The sequence below is a fragment of the Gymnoscopelus braueri genome (assembly GCF_963280865.1).
Source record: "Gymnoscopelus braueri genome assembly, chromosome: 10".
In the NCBI taxonomy this organism is placed as follows: domain Eukaryota; kingdom Metazoa; phylum Chordata; class Actinopteri; order Myctophiformes; family Myctophidae; genus Gymnoscopelus; species Gymnoscopelus braueri.
The window spans coordinates 33,768,253-33,780,673 of record NC_137611.1 but is presented as its reverse complement, the minus strand read 5'-3'; the positions used below and the strand labels follow the sequence as shown (position 1 = coordinate 33,780,673).

Below are 12,421 nucleotides of genomic sequence, written 5' to 3'. Positions count from 1 at the left end.
CAGGGGTCCTTGAGGGGGCTCCAGAGGGTCCCCATAAAAATTACTTAATATAGCAGCATCAAAACCACTTTAACCACTTTAACCTAGCCTATGTGTCGCATTGAGATGCGTTGTGAGCTTGTGGTTCTTCTATTTTCAAAAAATCTTGAACAAATGTGAAAAACTAACAACACCAATCTTGTACGGGGTCCTTGGCACAAAATATTTGCCAATACTTGCCTTGCCATGAAAACGTTTGAAAAACACTACTGTAAGGAAATGATCACTAAACAGCTTTACTGAGCTCAAGGGTGTGTTGAATCCTACGTATATGCCCACAGGGCCACACATATACACGCAGACTGTTGGGATGTGTGTGTGAAAACTGTAGCTGTCAACCTCCCGCTCTGATGACCCCAGCACATTCTCTGTCATGGCTATTGTCCTGCCTCACTGTGAAGTCTCATTGTCAGCTCAGTGCCGCACAACCGGCACAAACTGGTACAAGTCAATATCTTGTGTGTGTGTGTGTGTGTGTGTGTGTGTGTGTGTGTGTGTGTGTGTGTGTGTGTGTGTGAGTGAGAGAGAGAGAGAGAAATATATATAGAAATGCAAACAGAAACAGGTATCACATAACAGAAGAGCTCATCATTCTATTCTATTCTCATCTCTATCTCATCCTCTTACACTGTGGCATGCCTCAAAATAGCACACAAACACCTCTCTAAGTCCGGGTGTTAATAGTGGAATCTGAGGACAATAAAATAGACCAATTATGAATGTAATGAATGTTGGCAACGGTGTGTTGCCGCTCATAGGTATGCTGAACGGGATCAGCCACTAATCTGGGAGGAACCTGCCTTTGTCAAGTATATCGTTACATTGTCCCTTTAAGAATGCTATGTATGTCAAACACTCTCTTCATTGCTCGAGCAGAGAACAAGAGAACAGGCCACCAGGGAAAGCTGAACCCAAAAGAATGCAGCTCTCTGGCATTCATTAACGAAAGAAGCTAGCTGCTCTGTAGAGGGACACGGAGGGAAGGGCCTTTCACTGCTCTGTGGAGGGACGCAGAGGTAAAGGCCTTTCATTGCTCTGTGGAGGGTGGGTGGGTTGTGGAACGTGTGAAGAAGAGCAGAGAGATAAGGTGACGTGGAGTGATTGGATGTGCAGAGGAATAGGAAGGTGAATAGTCAGTTATATTTTGCTTTCCACGTAAATGTCAGGTGCTTGGGTGAATTGTAACACTTTTCCACCTCATTCAGCCCAGTCACGAGTCAGGAAACCAGCTTTTGCATATATTAGAATATTTTATTGCTTTATGAAATGTTGCATGAATTTGATTTTAACAACCTTCATATTGTTAGGAGTTCACAGAAATGTCTTTGCTTGAGGTCAACACTTGGTTGGTTGGTATACAGCTTGACATGACCGTGATTGTCTGCACATAACTTACATAATAAACATAAGATAAACTCTTTGGCATCCTGCTCTCAGCACTATTATATCTAAAATAATACATCTGTATAAAATATATATATATAATTAACCTTTTTGTTAGTTCAAAGCTCACAGTAAACAAAAACCAAAAACGGTGTAGTTTGCAGCTTTTATCCCCATGACGTTCAGACCAGCAGATACGCCATATCAGGAAATAACACACCCACACGCGCACGCACACACACACACACACACACACACACACACAAACAAACATACTTTGAGAAGGAGAATATAATCACAAAAGAAGATGAAATCAACGCCATGCCACATCACCCTACTAAATAATAATAAAAAAAACTAAAACAAAAACAAAAAACATTGTCTTTTCTCTATATTTCGTATCACTACACATACTTTTGAGCCTCAGTAGAACCCGCTACTGAAGCTTTGGAAATATGGACAGCGAGACGATAGAAATCAACAGCGTTTCATGTTTTATGAGTTTAAGAGCAAAGGCGAAGTTTTCCCAACCAGATAAATTCCATGAGAATAAATTAACTCAGATTAACTCAACATTTTTTCAGGGGGAGGGGAATGCAGGTTGGGAGTTCACAAAGATAACCTTGTCCTGAAGATCGATCTAGAGGGGCTTGAGGCTTTAGCTAATATTTGGGGAATGTGGAAACCGGATTAGATAAATAGAAGCCCCTTGATTCTGTGAACAGGAAAAAGAGGGACAGGGGGATAGTATAAATGAGAAGCAATTATATAAATACTTTGGCATACACTCTCTGAGAACATGTTGCGCCATTACAATCCACAATACTGTCTGAGTACCGCAAAAGATTCACATTTGGTCCCCCAGACGGGGCAGCCTGCCAGCAGCTGCCCAGCTCCATGAGACAGACGGAGACAGAGCACAGCTCTGTCTCTTTAAATGTGAGATCAGTCTTTTTTTTTCTTCGTCTTCTGTTTTTTTAAACACACATTCTGCTGTCCTTCTGCAACATTCCTGCCACGTGTAACCTCTGTGTTATTTCCAACCTCTACATCAATGACATCGACTTTCGCTCTCCACAGCCGTCAAGACTCTTCGTTACTCTTTGTTCTTTTCTTTTGTGTCCAGAAGCAAACAGTCTTGTCTTTGTTTTAAATGAAGATTTCGACTGCCTCGGATTCCAGGTCATCTAAGCCTCTGAAGGGGTTCAATGGCAACTTCGGTGGTGCTGCCTTGTCTGAAAAAAAAGGAGGAAAAAGAGAATGAATAATTGTATGAATGTTTAATGAGTAAACATTGGAAAATTGCCCCAGATACAGCAATCCTGCCAATGGCTAAAGGTCAAAAGAGATTTTCCATACTGGAACAAACCACTCCAGTTAAGAGCGCTCAGTCAATAGGTCATCATTTCCTAACCGTGTACATTCCACAAGGCCCCGCATTATGAACTATGACCTGGACAGCTGGCGTCTCATTGGCTGGTTAAGCCATGGTATGGTTAATCAATGAGCGCCAGGAACCATCCATACTTAATGTGACGGCGTCAGGGTTCAAATCACATTTTACATGCATGCAGATGTGTTTGTGTGCTTGTGTATTGCTGTGTACAAATGGGTCCATGCATGTGTGACTTCGAGTATGTGCAGTATGCGTAGAAATTTCGTAGAATTCATGTACAATTAAATGTTCCGCATTGCCGGGTGGCTGGCTGATCTCGGCACACGCTCGCATACACGCCTGCAAGACGACTCACCGCTGTTGAGCTTGGTTGTGGTTGTGGCCTTCACATCCTCTTCATGATGGCCGAGGGCCCCGGGTTCGGACTGGACAGAGAAACGATGCAGTGGAAACTGCGTCTGGTCGTCTGACAGGCTTTTACCTGCAGGAAAGAAAACACCAATACTGTAAGGAATGCTTAAAACTACATTTGTTTCTTCAACTTTCTTACCAAGTACAAAACCTGTAATGACTCTACATACTGCTCAGTGCTTAACCAATTAAACCCTATATCCTTAGTTGACCGGGGTGTCCCAGAGTTTGATACTTGGTCCCCTTTTTTTTCACTCTAAACCAATTCTCCTTGCTGGAAATAGCCGATCTACAAACTCTCAGCTCGTCACATTGCGAAGCTTGTAGATCTGCTATTTTCATCGAATGCCCATAGAATAGGGACACTAGGGTTCATGTGGTTAAAAAAACACAGTTTTATAATCTGTAAAAAAAACAACAATGATCCTTACCTCTACTTTTGGCAGTGCAATTGGCAGTGCTGATGGAGGGAGTGGAGATGGCGGCTCGGAGCCCCACGTCCTTCTTCGTAAGGGTGACACGGCCGTCCTTCCTCCCCTGGTCCTGGTGCAGCCGCTGGTGAAGGATCTTGATCACAGCATCCTTCTCCAGGATCTGGGCATAGAGAGCACGGATCCTGATGACAAAAAAACAACAACAGCAGAGCCGTTAAAACACTATATGACCCAATGAATTGACTTATTTTGTTAACGAAACCCGAATGAGGGTTGTGTGCAAGAGATTGCATGCATTGTAAGTGACTTTAATCAGTTTATAGTAACATTAATTATTGAGCGAATGATAAATTATGAAGTAAATCTATCTGGTGTCTGTTGTCATAGTCAAAAAATAGCGTCTGTTAACCCGTACCTGTTTTCCATCTCCTGGTTCCTGTAGTCAGCGACTGGCAGGTCTTCGTTGAAGCTGTTGTTGGAGGAGTGACAGGGAGAGTGGTTGATGATGGTGGTGTCTCTGTGAAGGGAAAGAGATACCGTTAGGATCAGGACTGCAAAATTCAAAAGAAAGACAAAGTGTTAACCTACGAAACACCTAGCGACAAGCGAGTGTTCCCCAGCCTATTGCCTATAAATGGCAGCTAACACATTGACTGCATATTAACACACCAGATACACATGTATGTAGAACAAGATACCAGTGCATGTTTAACGTTATGATCTACGCCAGGCTCACCTCTGGGCCGCGGCGGTGGCAGCAACCTCCATGGCAAACTGCCTCATGGTGCTCTCCTCCAGGTACTTCTGCTCCCAACGCACCATGTCGGCCTCCAGGGCCAGGATGCGCTCCTCGCGCTCACGTAGTCGCTCGTGCAGAGAGCTCACCGTCACCCCTGGTGGCTGAGACTGTCTCTGCGGGGGAGGAGGGACAAGACGGGGTGGTTAGGTGATGTTAATACGCCGAAGTGCAGGCTGTGTCTTCGAATAGGAGGACGGGTAACTTCTGCGGTACCTGCTGGGCTCTCAGGCTCCTCAGCTCCTGCTCTAGACGCGTTCGAAGCCGCATCTCCAGGCTCTCCCTCTTCTCGCAGGTGGACTGCAGCTGGGCCAGGGCGCTCTGGAGCCGCTCCACCTTCTCCACATATGCCCTCTTCCTCCTCAGCTCCTCCTCCAGCTGACGGCCGCGGCCCCGAGACGCCTCCAGGGCCTCCTCCAACTGCTCTGCCCTCAGGCCCTGCTCGTCTGCTGTAGCCCGGAGCCGCTGGAGCTCCCGTTCCACGCGCTCCCGCTCAAGGTTCTGCTCCTCATCTAAGGTGAAAGCAAAAGGAGGCCGTATGGTTAGCGTATGTCTAACAGTAACAGATGATGGTAAATGATCATGATTTCTGTAATGGTGGTCTCAATCTCTAGATTGTGTGTTATGAGTTAAACGGTGCCCTGAAGAGAACTGCAAGCCACTGAGAAGCTGCCGGTCGAAAGTCACTTGAATACCCTTCCCACAAAGTAAAAATATCAGTCCGCCATTTCTCCCGACGGAGCCCAACCGCCCGCTAATAAGTCCCAGGATTCCAACATCGTGGCTGATGTTCTTCATTTACCCAAGCACTCATGGAATGCCGAGAGGAGGAGGTTGGAGGAAGTGGGGGTGGGCGCCCTATGCCTTTGACCCACATAGGGCAAGAACATTCCTCACTCGGACCACAGAAACACCTCCGCTCTGCTCTTATCCAGGTTCTTAAATAGACAATATAAATCAAGCTAAACAGGGGTTGGGGGGGGGGGTCTTATACTGTTGTTTGTGATTTATTTCTCCTCTAGTTTCCCCATTTCCTTCCCTCCAAGCAAGCTGGACTATATTCCCCATTATTAAGCCCACTTACCAAATAAGCAGAGGTTATGCAAGTGAAATTCCTGCATGCAGGATGTGCTTAGCTACTAAAGGGCCCCATGGTAGGCTTTCAATCCAATCAAGAATGTTGATCGCAACTGGGGTGGGAGGGGGCGGGGGTGTCACAGAGCCTGGGAGAGGAATCTAGTCAGACAGGATGACATGCTTACTCTGCTCAAGTAGTTTGGCCATGATGTGCTGGTTGTGGTCGGCAACCTCCACCTCTTTTGCGACATGTGTCCTGGCATTTTCAAGGTTTTCTGTGGAGCAAAGTGGGTCCCAGGTTAGTATTCACAGTACAGTAGTAATGTATCTGTGTCACCACACACTACAAAACAGGACTTCTATTTGTCTGTGGGGGTTGTGGGAAATGTAGTCTGTACCTCTCAGGTCTCTGTTGAAGTCTTGCAACCTCCTGATCTCAGCCACCAGTCTTTTTCTTAGGGTTTGCTCCAGGTTTTCTCTCTTACTGCTGCCCTGCATCAGGGTCTCATAGGCCTCTGAAATACGCTGGATTTCCTGCTCCAACTATAGGTGACAAGAGGAGTGCAAGAGAGCAGGGGGAAAGAGAGGAGAGATTCTTAGGTAAGCCACTTTGACATACCAGAGGGCAGAGGGGATATTGGTACAGTACATAAAAATACATATGGGCGCGAAGAGTGGTATGTATACGGTATAAACAGGACACATTCTGTGTGTGTGTGTGTACAGCATATAATTCTGAGCAGGAATTCTAACCAGCACCACTCCCTGTGTGACTGATTTATATCTACATTCCTGAGGGCCAACAGCCCTGGTTCCAGGTGTGAGTGCACAAACGCGCAAATACACAACACACATACACACACTATGATGAAACACACAAAGGCACTCACACAGAGCTCTGGGCAAGCTGCCAGTGCGGGAAAGGTGTGCATGCCTGTGCCTGGGCTGTGGACACACCATTACAGCAGTCACACAGGCATGTTTACTCAGGGCCGCGGCCCGACAGGGAAAACTTTCCAACCCTGGCAATTATCATTCTTTAAGGCTGAGACAAGGCAATGGCTTAATGACGTAACTTCAGCGGAAAGCAGTTGATTCTTTTTTTTTTTAATACATATAATGGCTAGAGTGAGTCGAGTCGACGTCTCACGGCCTGGTTCCATCCTGTTAAAGGTGGAAAGACATGCTTTGGCCTGTTGACTACGGAACTGACTATAAAACTCAGCACGTACGTTCACTACAGGACGATGCGTTATGCAAACGTTATGCTTGAAACAAATGACAGCTACTGTCAAGAAAATAAAGGAGTAAGAGTGAAGTACAAAAGGATCCTTTCATTTTTTATCAAAGCACGAAAGCAGTCGGCCGCCTGCCATGGATACTCTCTCTCTCCCTCTAGCCTCTTCTACGTGGGTCAGCTGTGCTGAGGAGGTCAACCACCCTGACATGTCCTGGATTAGACTGAAAATCTATAGCCTCAGTGGAACTAAAGGGCACACACACCCAGCCCTCCTCTGGGTCAACTACAACAATGAGGGAAGTGTGGACACAGTAGCTGCCTGATGGCCTCTGTTTGTGATTCTGTGGTATGGATGATAGCAGCTGCCGCTCTCATCTGTCCAGTGCAGATGAGGGCGTGTGCTGGATGTGCGAGGGACAACTGCTCACTAGGATAGTGTTTCCTAGACAGGTGCTAATGTCTAGCAAGGCATACGCCGCTTCAGTTTTCATCTGACTTCGGGACATGTAAGCCAATTTTACTTCCCTGGCACAAGTTTGTGCTGCCTGTGGTCTTGTTCATCTAACTGACAATCTTGGATATTTCCACTATAGTTCAGCAAAAAAACAAGCAAGCACCCCCCTCTCTCTCTGTTGGCCCTGTTAGGAGTATTCAAGTAATACATTTATTGCACCCTCAAGTGCACAATGTTTGCAAGAGCAACTGCATTAACTGCATTTTTTTAAATGGCGTTTTCTTTACCTTTTGGATGCGGCCCGTCTTCTCCCTGTGCGCTTCTAGCTCTTGCCTCAGCTTTTCATTCTCCATCATCAGCAGTTCCACTTGGTTGGGCTCCTCCAGGCCAGCAGGGGGCAGGCCGGTGAACATGTTGTAGCAGAATGTTTCAGCGGTCTGGCCAGGCTGCGCATACCTGGGGTTAGAGATAATTGATTTTATTTTAATAACTTGGCTATAATGTCTTAATTAAGTATGCACATTTCTCATTTCATCATGACATCAGCTGGTCGGTGAACATAAAGATGTCTGACATCTTGGCACCTTGCCTAAATTGGTCACAGCCACGGGGCTGTCTCAGCTGGCTACAGGGGTGTGAGAAACAACTATACTTATGCGAGGCATCGAAATACGAATCACTTAAACACCTGTCCTTCCATTCTCTTCTACCAGCAAACAGACAAGCAGACTCCAGGCTGCTAAGAATGTGTCAACCTATATGGGGAACATAGCTTTGGTGAAAGCATCCAAAGTATCGCAAGCACCTGTAACTAACCTTGTAGTAGTATGCAAGGCATTGCGAACGCTATGTGCATCAACTACCACCTGTGGAGCAGGACATGTTCCCCGCTTAAGTGTTTCAAAAGAAACATGACACACTGCTACAGAGATTCACTGGATTTTTGTTTACGCATGCAAGACGCAATGACAGTCCTGGGAGCTGATTACGAGAACGGCCATTTAAAAACTGAAATACAGGGCATGACGTAATATGTCTGTGATCATAATGATGGCTATGAAAATGGAAAACAGTGCCAGCGTAAACATGAATGCAAACACACACACACACACACACACACACACACACACACACACACACACACACACACACACACGTGTACCTGTGCTGCTGGGCCTGCAGAGGCTGTGGCTCCTGAGCCAGGTGGTGGGGGATAAATCCTTGGCCCTGGATGGGGGCTGAGTACTCTGGTGGTGGACTGCGCTTGTCCAGACCGGGCCCTGTGCTCTGGGGGCCATGTGGGGTGTAGTAAGCCAGCTCAGGGTAGCTGTTAGAATTGCTCTTGATGGCTCCTGCCACCTTTCCTGCTACATCAATCCTCTCTAGGGACATCTGCACAAGGAGGCGTTCACTGAGCGACCGAGCATGGCCGCGCTTCACCTCCATCAGGTTAGCCTCTTCGTGGAAGTCCCCCTCGTGCAGGAGGGTCTCCTCGTGGAGCTGCTTGAGAGGGCCTGCGGCGCCCTGCACAGCAGGGCCCCAGTGAGAAGCCAGGTACTGGGAGTGAGCCTTGGCCTGTTCATAAGTGGGCAGCTCCTCTCCGTGCAGCTCATAGAGCTGGTAGCCGTTCTCTGAGTGCTGGTAGTCTCCCTGGTGCTCCTGGCCCTGGGGCTCCTGCCTGGCAGACAGCTGGGGGAACTGAGGGTCTTCCTGCGTGAGGCTTTCAAGTGAGGAGCGGGGGCTCCTGGATGCATCGCCTCCACTACCGGGTCCACTGTTGCTTCCGCTGCCTCCGCGCAAGGCCTGCTGCTGGATGGCCAACAAGGTGCGGTTGTCTGTGGAGTTTCCATAGCGAAGCTGCTCTTGGATAAGCCGGTGCAGGACCGTGCCAGACGGTTCCTCAGTGGACGCCATGTAGGATTATGGACGTTGTTATGCTCTCCGGTGATCAGTTCGTTCTACAGTATTCAAGAATCAGCCCTAAACATGGAAGAGAGCAGAATTAATCAACACATTCATAATAATAACAAGAATGTCAGTGAAGGACTAGACACTAGATGATGTCAGTACTAAACATTTATGACATACAATAACTAATACAATATATATATATATATATATATATATATCTACACACACATTACTATTACTCAGAGCTCATCTAATGTGTACATGTACTTTATATGGGGCAGGCATGTGTCTCAAGGTTGACACATAAATTAAATATGATTTGCTAATAAGTATTTTAGTTAATTTGAAACTCATTCTGTTAATTTCGTCATCTTTTTTACCATTTTCTTTTTAGACCATATTGTGAACAGCATACACATAATATAATACATATAGGCCTACTGCCTTCCCAACAAGGACACCCTGTATACAAAACAAAAACAAACAAACCACCTAACAACACAACAAAAAAAAACAATAAAAACATATGTGGACAGGTTTCATTTCCTCATTTTGTGGAGAAATGTTTTGCTTAGTCTAGTAAGTCACTAACATAGTAGACTAGACTGTAAAGTTACTAAAACATCATTGGTGTTAGTGGTGGTGTGTGCAATCCAACCCAACTGAGAACAGCGACACGTGTGGACAGATTTGCTACTACATGCGAAAATGCGTGCGGCAAAATTCCATTCTCACGGGGGAGCAAAACCGCACGTAAGCCACATTTAGCCTCTAATAAAACTACACGTTTTCTCTTCGCGAAGTTATCCGGTTCCTAAAGCTTCCGTAAATAAGTTTTGATACGATAACGCAAGTCCAAATGGTTCTGAATAGCTCAAAACAGCAACAATGTGTGTGTCTGTGTGTGTATTACACTCGGTTTCTATTGTGGTAAAAAGTGGGGAAAAAAGCTCTCTCTTACCAGCTCAGGCTCTCTCTCTCTCTCTCCCCCCGGCGGAAAAAAGTATTAAACTTGGGAAGTTAATTTCGACGTATATTCCACTATTTCCCACAAAGTTTCTCGGTTCAGAAGTTTCTCATCCCCCCTCGTTGCTCTGTATTCCAACGGGCGGTCGTGGGTCTCGTCTCGTGTGCTTCGCTGTAGCTGAACTGAGCTCTGAAATGGTTGTCGAGAGGCGACGATAATAAGTAACCGAGGAGGGACTGAGGTCGGAATGACAGGAATGCAGAGCGCGAGGTCCCTCGGGGATCAGGAGCGTAAAACCACACGGTTCCAACGGGAGGGAGGAGGAGGAGGGAGCTGAGCTGAAACACTGCAGTTCTCTTTATTGCCGTGGGGAGTTTAGCGTGAAGTTTAGGACAGTTACTCCCATAGGCAGTGTGGTGTAAAGTAACTAATTACATTTACTCAAGTGCAGTTCTAAGAAGTACAGTTTTGAGTTTTTTTTTTTTTTTTTAACTTTAGTGGAGTATTTCCAATTTTCACTTTTTACTTTACTTACTCCGCACTGTCTGCACCTCAAAGGCAAATATTGTACTTTCACTCCACTTGTATTCAATTGAAAAGTTTAGTTACTAGTTACTTTGTAGATTTTGATTATTATTACAAAACATATACAGTAACCACTTCAGCCCTATATCAATTTCGGCCATTTGATAGCCGATCTACAAGCTCAATGCCTCGCCATGCGACGCATTGTATTTTCAAAAAGATTTTAATACATTTTATACATTTGAAAACTTGTGAAACGGGACATTCTGCATAATGAGTACTTTTTACCTTTGGTACTTTAAGTACATTTTTATATCAATACTTTTGTACTATAGAAATGTTTTTATTTTAATTCCAGACTTTTACTTGTAACAGAGTATTTCTACATTGCAATATTGATACTTTTAAAACATGAGTACTTTTTCCACCACTGCTCCCATACAGTTGGAATAATGAAACGAGGTGGAAAATATTACGGGACAGAACAAATGGATTATGAAGACGTCCATTTGGTTAATGCTGCATGCATGGCCTAAAGGCGCCAGAATCAAGATTATTTTGCACATAAACATAGAAGCCCATCGGGTGTGTAGTGGTTCTCCTCCTGTTTTGCTCGGGAAGAGAACATTTGTATTATTATGTAAAATTGTTTGTTTCCAGATAAATAAATACAAATTAAATAACTGATCTACAAGCTCATGACTTTGTACAAGTTGTGAGCTTGTAGATTGTCTGTTTTAGAAAATAGGGTTAAGTGGTTAAACTGATTAACTCATTTGCTGGGGATACCCCCCCAAGACCCCTGGAGACCCCATGCAGACCCCACTTTGAGAACCACACACATCTGACCAAACAGATTAAGCCGCCTAAAATAGGGAAGTTCTACCGCTCTTTCCAATGCCTATCGCCACCAGCAGAGCAATGTTTGTTCCCTCCATGCTTGTTGGTTGTAATGGATGCTAAAAGGTGGTGATAAGTAGCCTATGTTGTTAGTGAATACTTGTGTTCGTGGGGGAGAATGTGTATGTGTGTGGGAGATACAGAGAGAGAGAGAGAGAGAAAATGTGCACGTGTGCATGCATACTTTTCCCTCCCTGATGTGTGAGTGCGCGGCAGCTGCCGCCTGGTATCTGAGGCCTGCATCCATGAAGGTTCATAGTGTCTTCCCTGTGACCAGGGAGAATAGTGTGTCTTTGTAGCCAACCCCCTGCACCATGCACAAACACTCACTGCAGAATGCCACGTTGAAGCACCTGCTGTTCCATGTGTTCGAATCTCTAACATGCACACTCTGGCTGTCTTCCTTTGGAATGAGACATGAACTCTTAACACATAACCCGAATGCCTGAATGAATAATATAGTTCATTGTCCTTCCCTTCCCAAATTAATACATATAGTAGAACTGTTGATTTACATTTACATTCACTTTCAGAATTTCCGTTGCTTTGTGCCTATTTGTTTTTAATTTGTAGTTGAATTTCTTTTTTTTAAATGAATAGCACATTGAAACGTTGTTTGGAACGATGCTTTATATAAATAATGAATATTATTATTGTTCATTATTATTTGACAGCTGATGCTAAAAGGAGGAGTTCACCCAAAAAATTACTTATTTTCTATCAATTACACACCCCATGAAGCCTTGATTTCATGGATTTATTTTAGTTTTTATGGCATTCCTAAGACAATAATTTGATGAACGTGTGTATTTCCGGTAGGAAAATAATCTACTTTGTGTCTCCTACCGGATACATTAGCCGGTAGGAGACGGGAATCAAATGATTAGC

The 12,421-nt window shown here is 45.0% G+C and overlaps 1 protein-coding gene across 1 annotated transcript; it reads right to left on the bottom strand.

Moving 5' to 3' along the window:
• Positions 1-1,278: 1,278 nt before the first annotated feature.
• amotl2b (angiomotin like 2b) lies at positions 1,279-10,339 on the bottom strand. Its single transcript, XM_080440501.1, has 11 exons — positions 10,103-10,339; positions 8,393-9,210; positions 7,518-7,686; positions 5,935-6,079; positions 5,722-5,811; positions 4,676-4,971; positions 4,400-4,575; positions 4,079-4,180; positions 3,661-3,845; positions 3,174-3,299; positions 1,279-2,657 (listed from the first exon to the last, which is right to left on the bottom strand). Exons 2-11 carry the CDS (start codon positions 9,142-9,144, stop codon positions 2,572-2,574), a joined length of 2,127 nt encoding a protein of 708 aa, XP_080296627.1. The 5' UTR covers positions 9,145-9,210; positions 10,103-10,339; the 3' UTR covers positions 1,279-2,571.
• Positions 10,340-12,421: the final 2,082 nt, after the last annotated feature.

Coding starts and splice junctions, on each gene's coding strand:
- amotl2b (XM_080440501.1), bottom strand. CDS start 9,144: ATGGCGTCCACTGAGGAACCGTCTGGCACGGTCCTGCACCGGCTTATC. Junction 3,846..4,078: donor AACCAGGAGATGGAAAACAG/GTACGGGTTAAC, acceptor TTTTGTCATCAG/GATCCGTGCTCTCTATGCCC. Junction 3,300..3,660: donor TTGCACTGCCAAAAGTAGAG/GTAAGGATCATT, acceptor TCTTTCCTGCAG/GTAAAAGCCTGTCAGACGAC.